This window comes from Notamacropus eugenii, chromosome 3, assembly GCF_028372415.1.
Source record: "Notamacropus eugenii isolate mMacEug1 chromosome 3, mMacEug1.pri_v2, whole genome shotgun sequence".
NCBI lineage: Eukaryota > Metazoa > Chordata > Mammalia > Diprotodontia > Macropodidae > Notamacropus > Notamacropus eugenii.
In genome coordinates, this window is record NC_092874.1 from 201,806,367 (window position 1) to 201,825,946 (window position 19,580).

At 42.0% G+C, this 19,580-nt stretch overlaps 1 protein-coding gene across 2 annotated transcripts in view; it reads left to right on the forward strand.

Annotated features, from left to right (window-relative positions):
• Positions 1 to 19,580, forward strand: part of CRACR2A (calcium release activated channel regulator 2A) — a 222,323-nt gene that overhangs the window by 69,828 nt on the left and 132,915 nt on the right. For both annotated transcript variants that reach the window (XM_072654002.1, XM_072654003.1), the window contains one exon: positions 17,628 to 17,884. In XM_072654002.1, the coding sequence (XP_072510103.1) occupies positions 17,669 to 17,884 (216 nt within the window). In that variant the 5' untranslated portion in view covers positions 17,628 to 17,668. The remainder of the gene's footprint in view (positions 1 to 17,627; positions 17,885 to 19,580) is intronic.

A 19,580-nucleotide genomic window follows, 5' to 3' on the forward strand; every position in this document is an offset into this window, starting at 1 on the left:
AGGAAAGTGAGGCAAACAGAGTTAAGTGACTTGCCCGGGGTCACACAACACTAAGTGTCTGAGGCTAGATTTGAACTCAGGTTTTTCTGAATCCAGGCCCAGCACTGTATTCACTGACTCCTAGCTGCCCAATTGTCATTTATCCTTACTTAAATCTCTTATATTAGATGAAGATAGAGACAAAGGGACAAAATCATGGAAAGAATGATGAAGCTGAAGTCCAGAGCTGGATTAGAATACTAAATATGACATTTTGTGGCTGTGTGACCATGGTTAGGTTGTTTTACCTCTTAGTTCCTCAGATTCCTCATTTGTGGGAATTTGCTCTATCTACCTAATTGGTTGGTTGGTTGGTTGGTTGTTCTTCATTTTCGAAGAGGACCAAAATGACATCACTATGATAAAGTGAAGTGTCAGTGTATCCAACTGTGGCTGATCAGACCAATATGAGCTCAGAATGCTCTACCACAGGTTGGGCACAGATAGTCCATGTGAATATTTGAGATGGATACTCCAAATTTGAGCATCCTGTGTTTACTTTGTGCTGTCTCAATTCTGCTTTGTTCCTAGAGCACAGTACCCTTTCTGATGTGGGCATGCCATACCGAGCTGTGCTGTGCCAGTGTCTTCTATGTTGCACAGTCAAATCCAAAGTTCTTGAGAGAGACCTTGAGAGTGTCCTTGTATCTCTTCTTCTGACCACCATGTGATCGCCTGGCCCGTGTGAGTTCTATCTATCTCTCAAACAGTGTTAGTAGATCTGACCAAAGCCTTTGACACTGTTAGCCCTTTGACACTGAGGGCTTATGGAAAATTATGTCAAAATTTGACTGCCTGGAGAAGTTCATCAGTATTGTACATCAATTTCATGATGGCATGTTTGCCCGGGTATTGGATAGTAGACAATGCTCTCATGCCTTCCCGGTCACCAGTGAAGTGAAACAGGGCTGTGTGCTTGCTCCCATGCTTTCTAGCGTGATGTTTTCAGCCATGTTGTCAAATGCTTTTAATGAGAATGAACATAACATCAAGGTCAGCTACCATACTGATGGTAAGTTCTTCAATTTGAAAAGGCTAGAAGCCAAGACCAAAGTGGAGGGAGTTTTGGTGTATGATTTTGTTTGCAGATGATGGTGCACTCAGTGCAGCTTCGGAAGCTGAGATGCAACAAAGTATGGATCAATTCTCTGCTGTCTGTGCTAATTTTGACCTAATAATTAACACTAAGAAAACACAGGTGTTCCATCAGCCACCACCACACCATCCATATGTGGAACCATCAGTTACAACAAATGGAGAAGTTTTGAATGCTGTGGATAAGCTCCTGGAAAGTGTACTTTCCAGGGATGTACACACTGACAATGAAGTTGGTGAACACGTTGCCAGAACTAGCTCAATGTTTGGGAGACCCCCAAAGAAAAGTTTGGGAGAGAAGATGTATTAGACTGACTACCAAAATGAAGGTCTACAGAACTGTTGTGCTGACCTCATTGTTATATGCCTGTGAAACATGGACAGTCTACCAGCACCATGCCAGGAAACTGAATCACTTCCATTTGAACTGTATTAGGAAGATTCTGAGAATTACCTGGCAGGATAAGGTACCAAACACTGAGGTCCTTGCTTGAACTAAACTGCCAAGCATTTCAAACTACGCTTCAGAGAGCACAGCTCTGATGGGCTGGTCACGGTGTTTGAATGCAAAATGTACGCTTGCCAAAAAGACTATTTTATGGAGAGCCTGCATGGGTCAGGCAATCACTTGGTGGTCAGAAGAAGAGATACAAGAACACTCCCAAGGTCTCTCTCAAGAACTTTGGATTTGACTGTGCAACATGGAAGACACTGGCACAGCACTGCTCAGCATGGTGTGCCCACATCAGAAAGGGTACTGTGCTCTATGAGCAAAGCAGAATTGAGACAGCACAAAGTAAACATAGGATGCACAAATTTGGAGTATCCACCCCAAATATTCATATGGACTATCTGTGCCCAACCTGTGATAAGAACATTCTGAGCTCATATTGATCTGATCAGCCACAGTTGAACACACTGAAACTTTACTTTATCATGGTGATGTCATTCTAGTCCTCTTTGAAAACGAAGGACAACAACTAACCAACTCTGCTTCAGAGCTCTGTAGCTTTCTGGCTTCTTCCCACCCTGCGAAAGTGTCTTCAAACCTTCCTCAAGTTCCCTGGCACATGGACATCCACCTAGTAGAGCTATGGGGAACAAATGTCATCAACCTTAAAGAGCTATCACCATGAGTTGTTATGGTTATAGAACAGAAGCATTTGCTCTTCCTCCCCATAGCTTATGTCGCTTTGCCTTTGGAGTAGGTCCCCTAACTTTCCCCTTTAGTAGATGTGCCATCTGTCTAGCTATTTGTTTGTATAGATTAAAATTCTCTGAGGTAGAAGCTTTGCCAAAACGTGTGCCTGAGGCACCGCTGAACTTCAGTGAGATGTTCTATAGCCACAGCTTACAGAAGAATTGCTTTGTTTTGATCCTAAAGTGTAAGTACTTTGTCTCTGTGTTCTTTCTCTACCTCTTGGTTTTTAACACAGATTTTGTAGGTTAAGCTAGAAGCCACAGTCCCAGCTGGATGGCATGGTGGGGAAGAGGAGGCTGGCTTAATTATGTGCAGAGGACAAACTGAAGTACTTTCTCAGTCACTGCTCCACGTTGAGATTTGCTTAGGTGTCCCCACTCTGAGTTTTAACATTTTCACAAAGAAATATCTTACTTTCTCCTTATTTCCTTCTGTTTAGGTCAACTTTAGGGGTAAAGGCAAGGCTCAAAGTCTACAATTTGAGGGGAAGCAGGGCCCTGGGTATAGAATGTGTGCCTTACTATTGGAATAGAATTGAGGAAGCCATGGAACGGCTCAGGGATTGGTTTGTTCTTCACTACAATCCTGTGAAATGGGTATTGAAAAACATTATTGTTTATTCTTTTAATTTCTCTGATTATTGGCGGTTTGAAACAATCTTTGATTTGTTCATTGTTTTCAGTTCTTTTCTTGAGAACTTTGTCTATATCTCTTAACCGCTATTCACTGAGTAATGACTCATTACCTGATATAAAGATTTGCACCATCCCCTTTCACCTCCCCCTCCTAAACAGTTTCCCTTTTAAAGCCTAATTTACATTGTTTTGTTCATGTCAAGCTTTTCATTTTCATGTAATCAAAATTATTTTCCCTTTGGTTAAGAATTCTCCCCTTTTTGTTTTTCAGTTGTTTCAACCGTGTCTGACTCTTTGTAACCCCATTTGGGATTTTCTTGGCAAAGATACTAAAGTGGTTTTTTCCGTTTTCTTATCCAGCTCATTTTATAGGTGAGAAAACTGAAGCAAACAGAGTTAGATGATCTGTCCAGAGTCACATGGCCAGTAAGTGTCTAAGTCCAGTTATGAGATCAGAAAGATGAGTCCATGCCTGGCATTCTGTCCACTGTGCCACCTAGCTGCCTAGATTCAAGAATTCTTCCCTTAGCCAGTTTCTAAAACTAAAAACTAAAATCTAAAAACTAGAAAGAGCACTGGACTTAGGGTCAGGAAGACTTGGCTGAGAATCCCACCTCAGATATTTGCTAGCTGAGTGACCCTAGGTAAATTACCTAACCTCTCTGATCCTCAGTTTCCTAATCTGTAAAAATGAGGAAAATGTAATTAATATCCTCTAAAGTCCTTCCCAGTATTAAATCTGCCATCCTACAATGATTCATAGTTGTAGAAGACACTGCAATCCATTTCCTGCAATGTTAAAAAGGGGTGCTATCTTTTATAGTTCGGTTACTTTAGAACTTACTGTGGTATATGGTATAAGATGCTGCTCTAAATTTATTTTTTTCAAACTGCTTTCCAGTCTTCCCAGCAGTTCTTGTCAAAGACAGAGTTCTTCTTCGAGCAGTTTAATGTTCTAGTGTTTATTAAATACTGGGCTATTGAATTCTATTGTTTCTGAATCTTATTTAGATACTTTATTCTATATAGATTATAAAGCAATCCCTAAGAAATTTAAAATCTCTGTATTAATTTATGTAGTTTCATAATTTTCATTATATTGCTGTGGCTCAACCATGAGCAATGAATATTCATCCAATTATTTAAATCTTCCTTTATGTCTGTAAAGAATATTTTAAAATCATATCCATATGTTGCGTGTATATTCTGGTACACCGATTCCCAGATATTTCATTCATTTTTGAGTTATTTTGAATGAGATTTCTCTTTCTATTATTTCTTCATAGTTTTTGTTATTGCTAGAAATGCTGGGGATTTTTTATGGATTAATTTTGTGCCCTGCTCCTTCAGGGATAAGCACCTATGATTTCACTGACAGAGAACTATCAAGTGAAAGAAACTGCCTCTCTCAATTCAGGACAGCATCTTCTTGGCAGCTTATAGTTTGGGGGTTGCTGAAGTGCTGAAAGGTTATGTGACTTAACCCATGATTTTGCACAGCTGGTATGTGTTACAAGTAAGTCTTCAAGTCAGACCTTCATGGTTTCAAGGCTAGCTCTTTATCCACCGTGTCATACTGCTGTGATTTTTCTGAAACTACTGCCTCAGTGAATTCTTTCACTGACATTTGGGGATTTTCTAAGTAAATCAGTGGGTCTTCTGCAAATAGGGATAATTTTATCTCCCAGTAGCCATTGTTTATTTCTTTGATTTCTTTCCTTTGTCCTATTGCTATGGAAGGCATTGTTAGAACTATCAAATGACAAGACAAGAAGGGGCATCTTTGCTTTATACCTGCATTTCCTGAGCAATACTCTAGTCTTTGCTGTAAGTAATTATAGATTTTGGCTTTAGATATGTACTCTTAAAAACCTATTTTTAAATGGTCTTTCATGTCTATGTTTTTTTAAAGGCTGCTAACATAAATTGAGTGATTAGTCAAAAGTCTTCTCTGTATCTATTAACATAATCATATAGTTTCAGTTGTTTTTATTTTAATATAATTAATTTTTCTTTTTTCATAACTTTGAACCATCCTTAAATCTCAAGAAAATTCCAGCTTGTTCATAGTGACTCATTTTTGTTACACTTCTTTAATTTTTTGTTAGAATTATATTTAATATTTTTGCATTAATAAAATTAAACAGCAAGGTGGCACAGAGTAGTGAGTCTAGAGTCAGAAAGACTCGAGTTCAAATGTAGCCACAGGCATTTACTGACTATTTGACCCTGGGCAAGTCACTTAACACTGTTTATCTCAGTTTCCTCATCTGTAAAGTGAGCTGGAAAAGGAAATGAAAAGTCACTGTGATATCTTTGCCAAGAAAACTCAAATGGGGTCATAAAGGGTTGGACATGACTAAACAACAGTGATATAGTGATATAGGCTTTCTTGTTCTTTGCTTTATCCCTTCCTCATTTAGGTATTTAAATTATATTTGTCTCATAAGATGGATTTATTAGATTGCTTTCTTCTTTGCCCATTGAGAATGATTTATTTAGAATAGCCACTTGATTTTTTAAAAATGTTTGAAGGAATTGACATGAAAATCGACCTGGCCTGGTATTTTTCTTTGGTAGTCTTTTTATAATTTGTTCAATTTCAGTTTCTGAGGTTGGGTTGTTTAGGATCTCTGTTTCATTCTCTTTTAATCTGGATAAGTGATATTTGTTCAGATACAAATATATTTCCTTTAAATTATTGCTTTTTCTAGCATATAATAATACAGGTTCTAACCATCTTTTTTATTTCTTTGTTGTGAACTCATTTAATTCATTAAAAAATTGGGGGAAGTAATTTGATCTCTCTTCTTGATCAAATTAACTAAAGGTTTTTTGATTTTGTTAATCTTTTCAAAAAACATTTCAGTTTTTGTTTCTCATTTCTATGATCTTGTTTCATCTTTTTTTTTTCATTTTCTTCTCAACTTAGAGGAGAAATAATTAATCTGTTTCTCTTCAAACTTTAATATTTCTTTTTTTGGTGCTTCTTTTAGGTTTGCTAATTCATTCTTTTTTTGGTTTTCAAACAGTACTAAATTCATTGTTCCTTTCTTTTCCTACTTTGTGAATGTATTTTTTCAGGGATATTTTTCTTCTTACAACTACCTTAGTTGAATCCTCAAAAATTTTAATATGCAGTGTCATCATTCATTTTATTTTGCAGAGTTGTTCACTGTTTCTATATGTGTTCTTTTGCATGCTTTTTTATTCAGGATATCATTATGAAATCTCAATTTGGTTATGTATCTTTTGTTTCTGTTCTCTGTATTAATTTCTAATTTTTTGTTATGGTTTACAAAGGATATATTTAGTACTTTTGTCTTTTTATATTTGTTTATAATTCTTTGTGCCCTAGCAAATGGTCTGTTTTTATAAATGGTACCAAATAATGCTGAGAAGTGTGTATGACATCAGAGGATGTCATAAATCTTTTCAGGCTAACTTCAATAATCAGCTCAGTTTTCTGTTTTCCTTATTGTTTATCTTTCTGCTAGATTTATCCTTCTATGAGAAAAGAACCTGAAAATCTCTATTACTATTTATGTCTTTTTGCTATTTAGTTAGCTTTTCATTATCCTTGCTTTTCTTACTAGACTAACATGAGATGAAGTCCTGTTTTAGTCTAGACACTTACTCAATTCTGCAGCAGCCCACCTGTAAAACCACTGCAGCTAAACCCAGTTATTGTTCTATAAATGCTTCTATAAACCCTGAACAGGGGAAATATTTCCTTAAGAATCTTCCTATGACTATATGGGTGTCTGTGTCCTTTTTTGTCTTGCTTAATTTTTTTTCTGCTCTGCCTCATTTTTAGAAATAAATATAAATTGATGAAGAAATCAGTGTTATGTGGTGGGATTCATTCTGTATCTTGAGTCATGAGACCTGGTCCTGCTTCCTGCCCTTTCTGTGATAACTGTTCCTAAGGTCATGTCATCCTATTTTTGTAGTGATTCTGTATGTTTTATTTTTTTCTGATTCTATTTGCTTCATTTTGTATCAGTTCATCTAAGTCTTTCCTTGCTTCTCTGTATCAGTGTAGTCCAGCAATATTCCATTGTGTTTATATGCCAAAATTTAATCAGCCATTCCCCAGCTGATGGCCTCTACTTTATTTCCAATCCTTTGTTACCACAGAAAGTGTTGCAAAAAATATTTTTGTATATGGGGTGTCTATTTTTGTCATTAACTTCCTTGGAATATATGTCAAGCAAGCAATGAAGTCTCTGGGACAAGTAATGCTATCCCCCTTTCATTTATACCATTAAAAATAATTTTCATGTTATTCTAGATATTTTTTTCATTCCGATATATTTTGTTATTATTTTGTTTAGTGCCCGGGGCGACTCCTGGGCCTTCGCCTTCTACTTACCTATCCCCGGTCTTCGGATGTCTCTGGTCCCTCTCCCGGTTGGGGGAGGGCAATAAACAGGCAGAGCACCCGAAAGGAGTTGCAGTCAGCAAGCTTTATTGCGTTTCTTCTCCTCCAGCTCTCGTGGTCGTCCCCTTTTATTGTCCCCTGTCTCCTCCCCCGTACCTCCCATGGGTGGGCGAGCTCCTCCCAAGTGCCTCCCCGTGGGTGGAGCCAGCCTGTTACCAGGGCCATCCCAGTACCCCACAAGGGGGCAGGTTCGGACCCTCAGACGTCTCACGGTCCTCACGGGGGACCCCAGTTCAGAGCTGTCCCCCAACATCTCCCCCTTTTTGTTTTACACGGGTAGGTTGGGCGATTCCCCCCATGGGGACCTGCCCTCGCGGTGTCTCAGAGACAAGACATCGCCTTTAAGACTCTCCAGTGCCCGTGTCAATAATTGCAGGAGGCACTTCAGGAGGCACGGCAGGACGAGACACATAAGGACAAGAACTGCAACAGAGGAGAGCACCCCTGGCAGCCAATGCAAGTCCAGGATTCGTTGTAACCAATCGAAGATGGAACGCTCTTCTCGTTCACGCTTTTCCTCAAACATTCTGGAGAGGTTATTCAGCTGATCAATGAGCAAGTCCAACTGATGGATGTCATCTGTGGTGTTATAAGCCAGCATAGCCCCCTGGAGGGCTTTGCGGACCGCCGGCCATTGATTGGGGAAGGTTGAGGAATCAATTGGGAGGTTAAGCACGCAAAGCGGGCGATATTTATAATGGCATTGTAACATCTCATAGCGTTGATGTAACGCCATTTGGTCTCCTAGCCAAATTACCGTGTCTTGCAGGGCGGTGATTTGGCTTTGGAGGAGATGGTCTATGTGGTCCTGACGGTGCCACGCTGCTACCTCTGATTTCATGAAAGATTGGAGAGTGGAAGCTAATAATTGTCCTTCCTCTATTAGTTGTTGAATCTGAAACTCTTCATAAGGCGGGGAGTCCCTGTGCTAATGCCCAGTAGGTGTCGCCCCTTTGATCCGCGGCTCGCTGCTCTGCGGGGGTGGCGTTGTACCATTTGGACTGGACAGCCTCGGACCCAGGAAGGAACTGTTGTAAGGCCATCAGAAGTGTGAGCATGGTTATCTCACGCTGTTTGCACACCCGCTTCAGATGGTGCCTTCCTCTCCGCCCTCGTCTCCTCCTTGCTTTCGGCTTCTCGCAGCTCAACTGCCCATCGTGTGGGGATCCAGATCTCCGTCCCTGGGTCGGCTCCATCTGGTTGGACACAAAGATACTCCTGACCTCTCGCTATAACTACTCCAGGGCCATGCCATTTGCCTTCTTGGTCCCTCCACCGGATTCGAGCTCCGGTAAGGCAGGCAGTAGGGGCCTTTAACGGCCTTTCCCTTCTGCCTCCCATCTCATGGAGATAAAATCTTTGTGCGGGGCATATGCCATTGTCTCGGATTTGCAAAAAATTGTGAGTGAAGACGGCTTGTGCCAGATCACCTCGGGAGAGGCGCCCCGCCACCCTTACTCCCCCTTTTTGTTTTAACAGAAGAGTTTTTATAGTGCGGTTAGCACGCTCAACAATGGCCTGACCTGTGGGATTATATGGGATGCCAGTAATATGAATAATAGAAAATTCTCTACAAAAGGCGGCAAAGGCAGAGGAAATATAAGCTGGCCCATTGTCTGTCTTTATGGCTCGAGGCACCCCAACCATGGCAAAGCAACCATAGAGGTGGTTGATCACTGCACGGGCTGTTTCCTTAGGCTGTATAGAGGCCATAATAAAATTGGAAGCCGTATCAATACAAACATGTATAAGAACTTTGCCAAAATGTGTTACATCCATTTGCCAAAGATCGTTAGGGAGATCACCACGGGGGTTAATTGCGGTGTCTTGGGCAAGAGGGCGAAATGGGGCACAATTGATACACTGTTTGACTATTTGGCGAGCGTTTTCTCTGGAATCCATAAAGGCGTCGCAAAGATCAGGCAGATAGGTGATACTTATCATGGGCTGCCTGTGCTTCTAAATGGAGAGGGAATATAAGGGCTTTATCTACAATATCATTACCCTGATAAATGGGTCCTATGGTGGACATATGTGAGCGAATATGCAATACATAAAGAGGAGTACAGCGTTGTAACATGGACTCTTGAATATCATATAGGATTTGAGCTATAGTTGAAGCACGGGGATTAATGAGGGCAAAAAGTAAAGCAGCAATAGCATTTGCACAATACAAGCTATCAGTAACAAGATTAAAGCTCTCATTAGGTAATATGGAGAGAGCATATTGTATTGCCAGCAATTCATTTTTCTGGGCTGAGGAATGCTCGGTGGTGTACACCTTAAGGAATTGCCTGGAAGGGATATAAACTGCAGCCCTATGGTTTTTAGTAGCATCCGTAAAAACAGTGGGTCCCGTAACTGGCTGTAGAGATACAATAGTAAAAGGCATATGGATAGGAAGGACTTCCCATCCTCTAAGCGCTGGGAGGAGCGGAAGCTTTATGGTATTACACATACATAAAAGAGAGGCCCATTCTGGAATCTCATCAGAGAAGCACCTTAAGGCTTCCTCTGATGCCTCTAAATTCAAAATGGGAAATCTGCCAAAAGCCAATAGGCAGCGCTCGGCACCTAAAAGAAAAAATTGGGCGACCATTCGCCATTTATGTGGAAGGTCCTTTTTGTTGCGAGGCGGGTACAGCCACTCCAAAATGCCATGTGATTGATAGAGGCACCCAATGAAAGTACTGGCTTTTAATATAGTGGCATAAATGGGTTGGTTGGGTTCCTGCCGCACAACAACTGTGGAGCATCTGTTGAGGATGCTCTTGGCTGCCATTAAGGCCTCGGATGTCCAATGTCTGGGTGAAAGCAGAGCTGGATCCCCTCGCAGCAAATCATACAATGGGTATAATTCACCATCAGGGATAGGGGTAACTGCCCGCATCCACTGTATAGCGCCAATCAGCTTTTGAAAATCGTTGAGAGTGGTGAGCTGAGAAAGATCAATGCTCGGAGGACGGCGAGCAATCCGTCCTTGTTTCAATTCATGGCCAAGATACTGAAAAGGGGGTGTAGTCTGTACCTTGTCTGGAGCCACAGTTAGCCCGTGGGCAGCTAAGGTATCGACCATAAGTTGAGTAAATGCCATCGTGGAATCCTGACTAGGTGTGGCAATAAGAATGTCATCCATATAATGAATGATAATGGCCTTGGGGAAGCACCGTTTGAGTGGGGAGAGGATGGCGTGGACATACATTTGGCACATAGTAGGACTGTTTGCCATCCCTTGAGGGAGCACGGTAAAATGATACCTTTCATATGGCTGCTGGCGATTTTCCGAGGGAATGGAAAAGGCAAATTTGACTCTATCTTGTGGATGTAAGGGAATGCTATAGAAACAATCCTTGATGTCAATAATTGTCATACTAAAATCTCGGGGGATCACAGCAGGGCTAGGGAGACCAGGTTGTAGGGCCCCCATAGGCAGCATGCATTTATTAATCTCTCTAAGGTCTATGAGCATGCGCCAAGATCCATTTTTCTTTTTTATAACAAAAACAGGAGAATTGTAAGGGCTTGTAGTGGGCTCATTGCGGCCCTGCTCCAAAAGGGAAGCAACTATAAAGCATAAGGCGGTGAGCTTTTGAGGGGTTAGGGGCCACTGCTCAACCCACACAGGGGTCTCGGTTTTCCATGTTATAGGTGGGCTGCTCACCATCACAGTGGCCCCAGAATGTTTAATTGAAGGTGTTCTGGGGTGGTAAGGTGTAACCCAAGTTGCTGAAGAAGGTCGCGCCCCCAAACGGCGTAGGCAAGGCCGGTCAATTTCAAAGGCCTAAAATACCCCTGATGATTCTCAAAGGTCCAATTCAAATGTTTAGCAGCCCGTAGTGCCAAACTGGCACCCCCTACTCCAGCAACCTGGGCAGCACCATCGTTCACCGCCCAACTGGGGTCCCACTGGGATGCATTGATGACTGAAATATCTGCTCCAGTGTTGAGCAGACCCATGACTGGGCGTCCTTCAACCAAAACTTGTACCATGGGACGATCGCCCACAATGGGAGAGCACCAATTAACTTGATGGGTTTCCTGCCCGGACTCTTCAACCCAAGGCAGAGAGATACCCCTCCCAACGGGAGTTCCTGGAGCAATGTTTATGGGATAACAATGAGGATTGTTCAAATAAATGGTAGAGGATCTGCTAGCCAACAATTGAGTATGGACTATAAATGGCACATAGCCAGAGGGTCCCACCACCAGACGGGGGAAAGGAGCGGAGGGCACGTCGATCCCTTCAGTATGCCAAGGTCTTATAACTAAATCGGCATCGGGGGAATCCATGGTAGATGTGCATATTAGGGTTGCAATTTTTGGAGAGCCTGTTGATACTGCTGCGGGAACGATAGGGGTACAGAATTCCCGGGCTGGGGGGCAGGGACAGGGCCTACAGCCTCCACTGGGAAGATCTGTTTCTGGGGTCGGGGGCCCCCCCGAGGGAGGCCCCCTTTCCCGTTTCCCGAACGAGGTGGTTGAGGCTGCTGCTTTAGATGGCAATGTTTGGCAATATGGCCCGGTTTCCCACAGCGAAAACAGGTGGGCAATGCTCCCATTTTAGCGACAGGGCACTGGCTCTTAAAGTGCCCCATTTGGCCACAGTGATAACATTGTTTCTGGGCCTTGGTACCTTGAAGGGCCTGAGTCACCCCTTGGGCCACTGCCGTCACCATGGCTTGGTGGGTGTCTTTAGGTGGAATGTCTAACAGCCTCTCTACTATCTCTTCGAGCGGGCTTGGGAGCATTCTGGACGCAAGCCATCTTCGACCAGCTGAGCTATCAGGGAATCCGTTCCTGGTCCTGAGCCAAGAAACCGCCGGACCGCAAGCTGGACCCGACTCACAAAATCAGTGGGGGACTCGCTAGCCCTCTGCTTTAGCCCTACCAACTTGTCCCTCATAGTCCCCGGGGTGTCAATCTTGGCAAAACCCCTAATATGACAATACTGAACTGCAGCCATCACCTGAGGATCGAATTGGAGCTGGTCAATAAGCTGCGAGTATGGCCCTGCCCCTGTTATCATATTCACAGCGTCCTCTGTCTCTGCAATATTGTGTTCCTTGACATATCTGAGCGCCTCTTGTCTAACGGCGGCGCCATAAGCCACTAACTGTCCTGGTGTAAGGATAGCCCCCAACACTTCCTTCCAATCAGCTGGGGCCCACGGCCAAGTGGCTGTGGCATTTGCAAGGAGATGTTTCACATAAGGTGACGAAGGGCCGTATTTGGAGACGGCCTCCTTCAGTTCTTTCAATAATTTGAAGGGCACCGGTCGATGGAAACGGTTCTCGTTTCCCATCGGATCCCACTCCACAATGACAGGGTAAGCGCCGGCCCCCTCCCACTCCTCTAAATCTATCTCCTGTCCCTCCGCCAAAGCTGCGGATAGGCTCTGAGTGAGTACACTCAGAGGCTCCGAGGGCCCAGACCGCCCGTAGGTAAATGACCGCGCTCCTTGTGATGATTGTGACAAGGACGTGGCAGCTGGGGAGAAGGAGAGGGCATTCAGCCTGACCTCAGGACTGGGAGTTCCCAAATTCCGTTGAAACTTCTTCCTGCGAGTTCCCCAGCCCTCTCTTGCTGTTTCAGGGACTTCCCATTCCTTCTTGAGTGTTCCTCCCTCATCAGACTTTCCCTTTGTCTCGGGGGCTTTCCAGGGGACCTTCCACTCCCTCTTGGGTGTTCCCTCCTCATCAGACTTTCCCTTTGTCTCGGGGGCTTTCCAGGGGACCTTCCACTCCCTCTTGGGTGTTCCCTCCTCATCAGACTTTCCCTTTGTCTCGGGGGCTTTCCACTCTCTCTTGGGCGTTCCCTCCTCATCAAACTTTCCCTTTGTTCTTCCCCTCGGGGCTCTAGAGTCCCGCCCCTTGCTCAGCCATGCGCCATCTGGAAGGGCGCAGTCCTGGTCCCTGCCTGCACATTCTCTTAACATACCCCATGGATATAAAGGCTTGGGGTTGGGATCATCCTCATCGGATTCCTCTTCTTCTTCTGTCGTCCCTTGAAGGGACTGCCCTGTCTGGGTCTCGCCGTTTGATCGCCAGGGGGGACGGGGATCCGAGCACAAAAGTGCGGCGACCACTTGAAAGAATGTAAAGTCCTCCTCTGTTAATACACCCAGGTTCACCCTCTCATAGGCAACCATCTGTTGTCCCACTATGCCCCATTTAGCTGGGCGTAACCCACAATGCTCTAGCCAAGGGGAGACATCCCAGATCTTTTCCACAAATACTCTACAGTCCCAAATGTGGGGCTTAAGCCCATAGATCTTACAAAGCTTATACAGCTGACAAGCAAGTACTCCTTTATCTTCGGGCTTTAAACTGGGAAAACTATTTCCCTGACCCATCCTGGCCACTTCCCAATATTAAGACTGCCTGAATCTTCCCGCAGTAGTGAGGCAAGGCCACTTCTCAATACTGAGGCTGCCTGAATCTTCCCGCAGTAGCGGAGCAAGGCTACTACTGCGGGGCAAGGCGGATTCTCCTCTCCCTACGGCAGTCCCTGTTCAGGGCGCCAGATGCCTGGGGCGACTCCCGGGCCTTCGCCTTCTACTTACCTATCCCCGGTCTTCGGACGTCTCCGGTCCCTCTCCCGGTTGGGGGAGGGCAATAAACAGGCAGAGCACCCGAAAGGAGTTGCAGTCAGCAAGCTTTATTGCGTTTCTTCTCCTCCAGCTCTCGTGGTCGTCCCCTTTTATTATCCCCTGTCTCCTCCCCCGTACCTCCCATGGGCGGGCGAGCTCCTCCCAAGTGCCTCCCCGTGGGTGGAGCCAGCCTGTTACCAGGGCCATCCCAGTACCCCACAAGGGGGCAGGTTCGGACCCTCAGGCGTCTCACGGTCCTCACGGGGGACCCCGGTTCTGAGCTGTCCCCCAACAGTTTAGCTCTATAGGAATGCTTTTAGTAGTTTGATTGGTAGAGCACCAAACTTTAAAATAATTTTGGTACTATTGTCATGTTTATTATACTGTCATGGCCCCACCCATGACAGTATAATAAACATGACAATAGTACCAAAATATAGTCTTTCATCTATTTTTAGTTTGTGTTTTATTTCTTTATTTCTTTAAGGAGTAATTTATAATTGTGTATGCTTTAGTGATATAGTTCTAAGGTATTCTCTGCATTTTGTAGTTATTTTGAATGGGACATCTCTTCTATCATTGCCTAATAATGTTTTAAAAAATAATAAAATGGAAACTAATGATGCAATGGATTTCTTTTTAGGTCAGCAATTTTAGTAAAGCAATTTAAAAATGTAAATTTTTGGTTTTGTTTTTTTTCTTAGGATTTTTCTATCATGTCTCTTCTGCAAATGGGGATAATTTTTTTCTCCACTTTTCCTGTCTTTACTCCATTAATTTCTTTCTCTTTGCTTGTTACTACTGCTAACACATCTTGAACAATGTCTGAACACAGTATTTTTTGGAGGGAAGCAGAAGAATATTCTTGATTTGTGGATTTAGTGGAAAAGTTTTAGTGTCTCTCTAATGAATATAATGTCACTTTTGAGGTTTATATAATTTATCCTACTGCAAAAATTCCTCTAAGCATTGCAAAGATTTTAGTAAAATTAGATATTCTGTTACAGGGTTTTCCTGTATTTGTTGAGAAAATTATATGATTTTTGATGTTTTTGTTTTTAATCTGATTTTTTAAAAATGTTGGACAATCTAATGCTCCTGGTACAAATAAAAATTCCTCATAGTAATTGATTTTTTTAAAAAAAATTATTGATAATGTCTTTTTGCTATGATTCTGTCTAAAAATTTTAAGTTGATATTCACTAATACTTTTTTTTTTTTTTACTGTAGTTCTCTTTTTTTACTGTGGTTTAGGTATTAGGACTGTATTTTTTTTTTTAAAGGGAATTTGGTGGAATAAGTTTTTTGTATTTTTGAAAACAATTTGTTTACTATAGGTATTTATTTTTCTTTGAAAGTTTTACCAAATTCTCCTGTAAATTCATTTGTCGCAAGACTTTTTTTCTTTGGTAGTTCCTTTCCAGGTATTTCAAATTCTTTTCCTGAAATTGGATTATTTAAGACCTCTTTTTGGTGTTCTGTTAATCTTGATGTTTTATATATTCATAGGTAATCCTATTTTTCTATTACATTCTTTGATTTATTGGTACATAACTAGCAAATTAAAAAACACTTTATTACTTTTGAATTTGTGGATGATTTCAATTTGTTCATTTTTAATTTTGTAATTTTCATTTTCTTGTTGCCTATCTTCTTGCCATAGGAGTTATGTTCCTTTTGTTGTCTTCTATTCACCTCTCTCACTTTATACTCCCTCCATTTCTGCAAGTTAGTCCCACAAAATACATTGACTCACCTATAAAAGGTGTTGCATGGGTTGGTCCATGATATTTCAGGCCTGATTCTCCATTGTCACATTTCCTCTCTCTTTAAATTCCTCTTTCATCTTTCTCTCCTTCTGTATTTTTAGAAAGAAATCTGTTAAGAGTACTTCTTTTGTAACTTTTTTTTAAAAATAAGTGCCCATAGATGTCTTTAGTGTTCTATGTTTTTTAATAGTTTCTAAGAGATGGAGTAATTTGTTCTGTTACTTATACTTCTTTGGAGGTTGCACTTAATTACCTTTTATGTATTATTTACAAGTCATTAAACTTGTAATGTAATGTGCTCAAATCCAAGGATTTGGAGTGTTTTCTTTTTTTGTTGTTCTTTAAGAATGCTTCCAATGTTTCTCTTCCTTGGTGGCTAGACTCATGTTTGGAGCATATGTCATTTTGGATTGCATCTTGAGTTCCTTTGCTTTTCATGATACAGTAATTCCTTCCACATCCTCAGGGTTAGCAGAGTGGCACCTCAACAATCTGAAAAATCTTTGTAAAACTTTTTGGTCCTCCCTTTGTGCCAGAGAAAAAGTTTGAATTTTTTTCTTTTTCTTTTGTGGGGTGTTTACAGTACCTTATTTTAAAATTTGGATTTATATTCTATAGTACTGTACATATACATTATACATATACATCTTATACATTTCTGAGTTTCTAAACTTTTTCTGTGTTGTATGTTGGCCTTTGTATGTCATCTGCAGCTTTGACAAAACTCCCCCAGATTCCCATTTAATTTCTTATACCAACCCAGATATACTAAAACTGAGATGGGGAAAGTCACGGTTTGGGATTACTGTATAATTTCATCCCCTTCTGAAGTTTCTGCTGGTATAGAACAATGTTTTGTTATTCAGTTTTTCTTTCCTTTGTGCTTAAAGGTCTTTTGTCCTTAGAATTTTAAAATTTCACGCATAATATGTATCTTAGAGTTTGAAACAGAGTGTTCTGTCATTTTCTGGAGGTGATTTGTGAATTCTTTCTATGGGTGCTTGGTTTTCTGTATTCAGAAATTCTGGGGACTTTTCCTGTGTTAGGTATTCATGATTTTGCTTTATCATGTTTTCTGTTTCTGCACAGCAGGAGCTAGGGACAACTAGGTCGTAAGTGTATAGAGCACTGCATTTGGAATCAGGAAGACTCATATTCTAAGTTTAAAGCCAGCCTTAGATACATACTGCCTGTGTGATCCTGTACAAGTCACTTAACCTTGTTTGCCTGAACTTCCTCATCTGTGGAATGTTGTGGAGAAGGAAATGGTAGACCACTCCACTATCTTAACCGCAAAAACTCCAAATAGGGTCATGAAGAGTTGAATACAACTGAAAAACTGACTGAACAACAACTATCTGGGTCAACTGTGAGGTTCAAGTCTGTACCACCAACCTCAGTAGCTAATGCTCTTCACAGTCTTAGGAAAGTTACTACCTATCTGTGAAATGAAGAAAATGGACTTGAATGATTTCCAAGTTTCCTTCCAGCTCTATATTTTATGAGCTGTTTGAAGAAGGATTCATTTGGATTTGTGGGTAGATTTGGAGGGAGGGCATTTCACCTACTTTTCAATCTGAAATAGTTGTTAATTATCATTCTTTTCCTTCCTGCCCTCTTTCATTGGACCCTCTGATCTAATAAGACATGAGATTGTGAAGCCTTTTTTTTTCTGCTTTTCCTGGGATTTAATCGCTAACTAAATATATAGTTGTTTAGAGATATTGGGGGAACATTGGTGAGTGGTCCTGCTCTTCATTCTCATCCCCTTTCAGTTTTCCCTACCTGTCTTCCTCGCCCCAGTTATCCCCACTCCCCACCCCCAGCTCACTGTTTCTTGTCTTTTCCCATTCAGGTCCAGAAGCTGAGCTGGACCGTGGATGGTGAACCAATAAGATGGCTGCTTATGAGAAGAGAGTGGCTCGAGGATCTGGGAAGGCCAGACCTGCGCTTAAGGGGAATGAGGCCAATCCCAACTTCCTGAAGGATACACTGTGGAGTGGGACCAGAGGACAGGACCCAGGCCAGATGGACATGTTGAAGAAAGCTCAGGAATTCTTTCAGACCTGTGACACAGAGGGCAAAGGTTTCATCGCCAAGAGGGACATGCAGGTAAGAGGACCTGCTTCTGAGGCCAGTCAGAGCTAACCTGGTATCATGGAGATTTGGGTTAGGATGATGATATTATGGGGCCACCTCTTCCATCCCTATCATCATTAATGACATCTTCCTATAGAAGAGGTGCCATCCCTGGAGCATACTGGGAAACATACACACATGCCCAGAGGTACCAGAAAACCTACCTTCAATTCTGACTGTTGTTGCCAGCAGTGTGACCATAAATAAATCACTTGCCCTCTGAGCCTCAGTTTTCCTCATCTGTAAAGTGAGGATGACAATATTTGCACTGCCTAATCTACAGAGATATTGTGAGAAAAGTTCTTTGTAAGTCTTAAAGCATTATAGAAAAGTGAGTTATGAGTATTTACCCAGAAGAAAAAAAGTGTTCCTTCTTCCTGTTCTCTTCCCCCACAAATGATCATTATCTGAACTCTAGAATCTAGAGGACCATGGGATCACAGATTTGGAGCCAAAGGGGATCTAGAGGTCATCTGGAAGCAGCCTATACTGATTATTAAAGAGCTATAATGGGAGTCAGGATAGCTGAGTAAAGTTTAGTCTGCCCCATAGGAATGAATGAAAAACATCTATTGAGAGTTTACTTTGTGCTGTGTTAAGTGCTGGGAACACACACAGAAAAACAAGACAGTGAGCCCCTGCTCTCAAGGACAGAGGAAGACAATGCAGAGAGGAGTTTCAGCTATAAATCAGATGGAAAGATTGCATGGTCCTTAGGGTGCCCTGGGAAAGCAGATGGTGATACATCTTCTTTATGGTTATTCCCACCAATAAAACCATATCCATTTCTGATGTTAAACCATTTGACAATGCCAAGAACTTTGGTAATGAGAACTTTATTTTTCTTCAGTCTTCAGTAGCTGAGGGCAGGGAGGACATTGCTGCTGTTTCCAAGGCTCTTAGATTCACCTTCTCAGTAGCATTTGGTTAGTTCCTAGTATTGGTGGTGGAAGGGAGGGTGTGTCCATTCTCCTCAGGGATTGTTTTCCTTAATGAAGGCTTTGGGTGCTAGGCTTTAAGTGGTCTGGTAGTCTGGTGACCACAACTGTTCCCAGGAATCTTGAGATTCAGGGTCCTTCTCCATTCAGTCTGAAGGAAGGTGGTGGATGAAATGGTGATAGACGGTAGTTTGTCTTGCTTGACACATACCACCTCCTGCCTCACTCTCCCAGTACCAAGCTTCTTCAGCTAGTTTATGACCTTGAAAGAGAGAGAAAGAAAAGAATTAGAGAGTTCTGGAGTAATTTAGTTCATTCAATTTAACCAGTATTTGTTTTATTTTCAACTTCTATGCATTTTATCATATTGAAACATTAAAGGTTTGAAGTTCCAAGTTCCCTCCTTCCCTGTGCACCCTCCCCATTTGGAAAGTCAAACAATACAATTAATACACTTAAACAATTAATAAAAGAAATACAATTAACAAAAAATACAAGAAATATCCATCATACATATGAAATTGCTCAAAACATATTTCCACATAGTCATATTGTGTGGGGGTTAGGGGTGGGGAGAAAGAGCAAGATAAAGTGAAAGAAAATATGTTTCAGTTTGCACTCAAAAGCTTCTCAGTTCTCTCTCATTTTTCATCTTGAGGCCTTTAGAATTGTCTTGGATCGCTGGAATGATTAGAGTAGCTTAGTTTTTCACAGTTATTTTAGCCAATGTT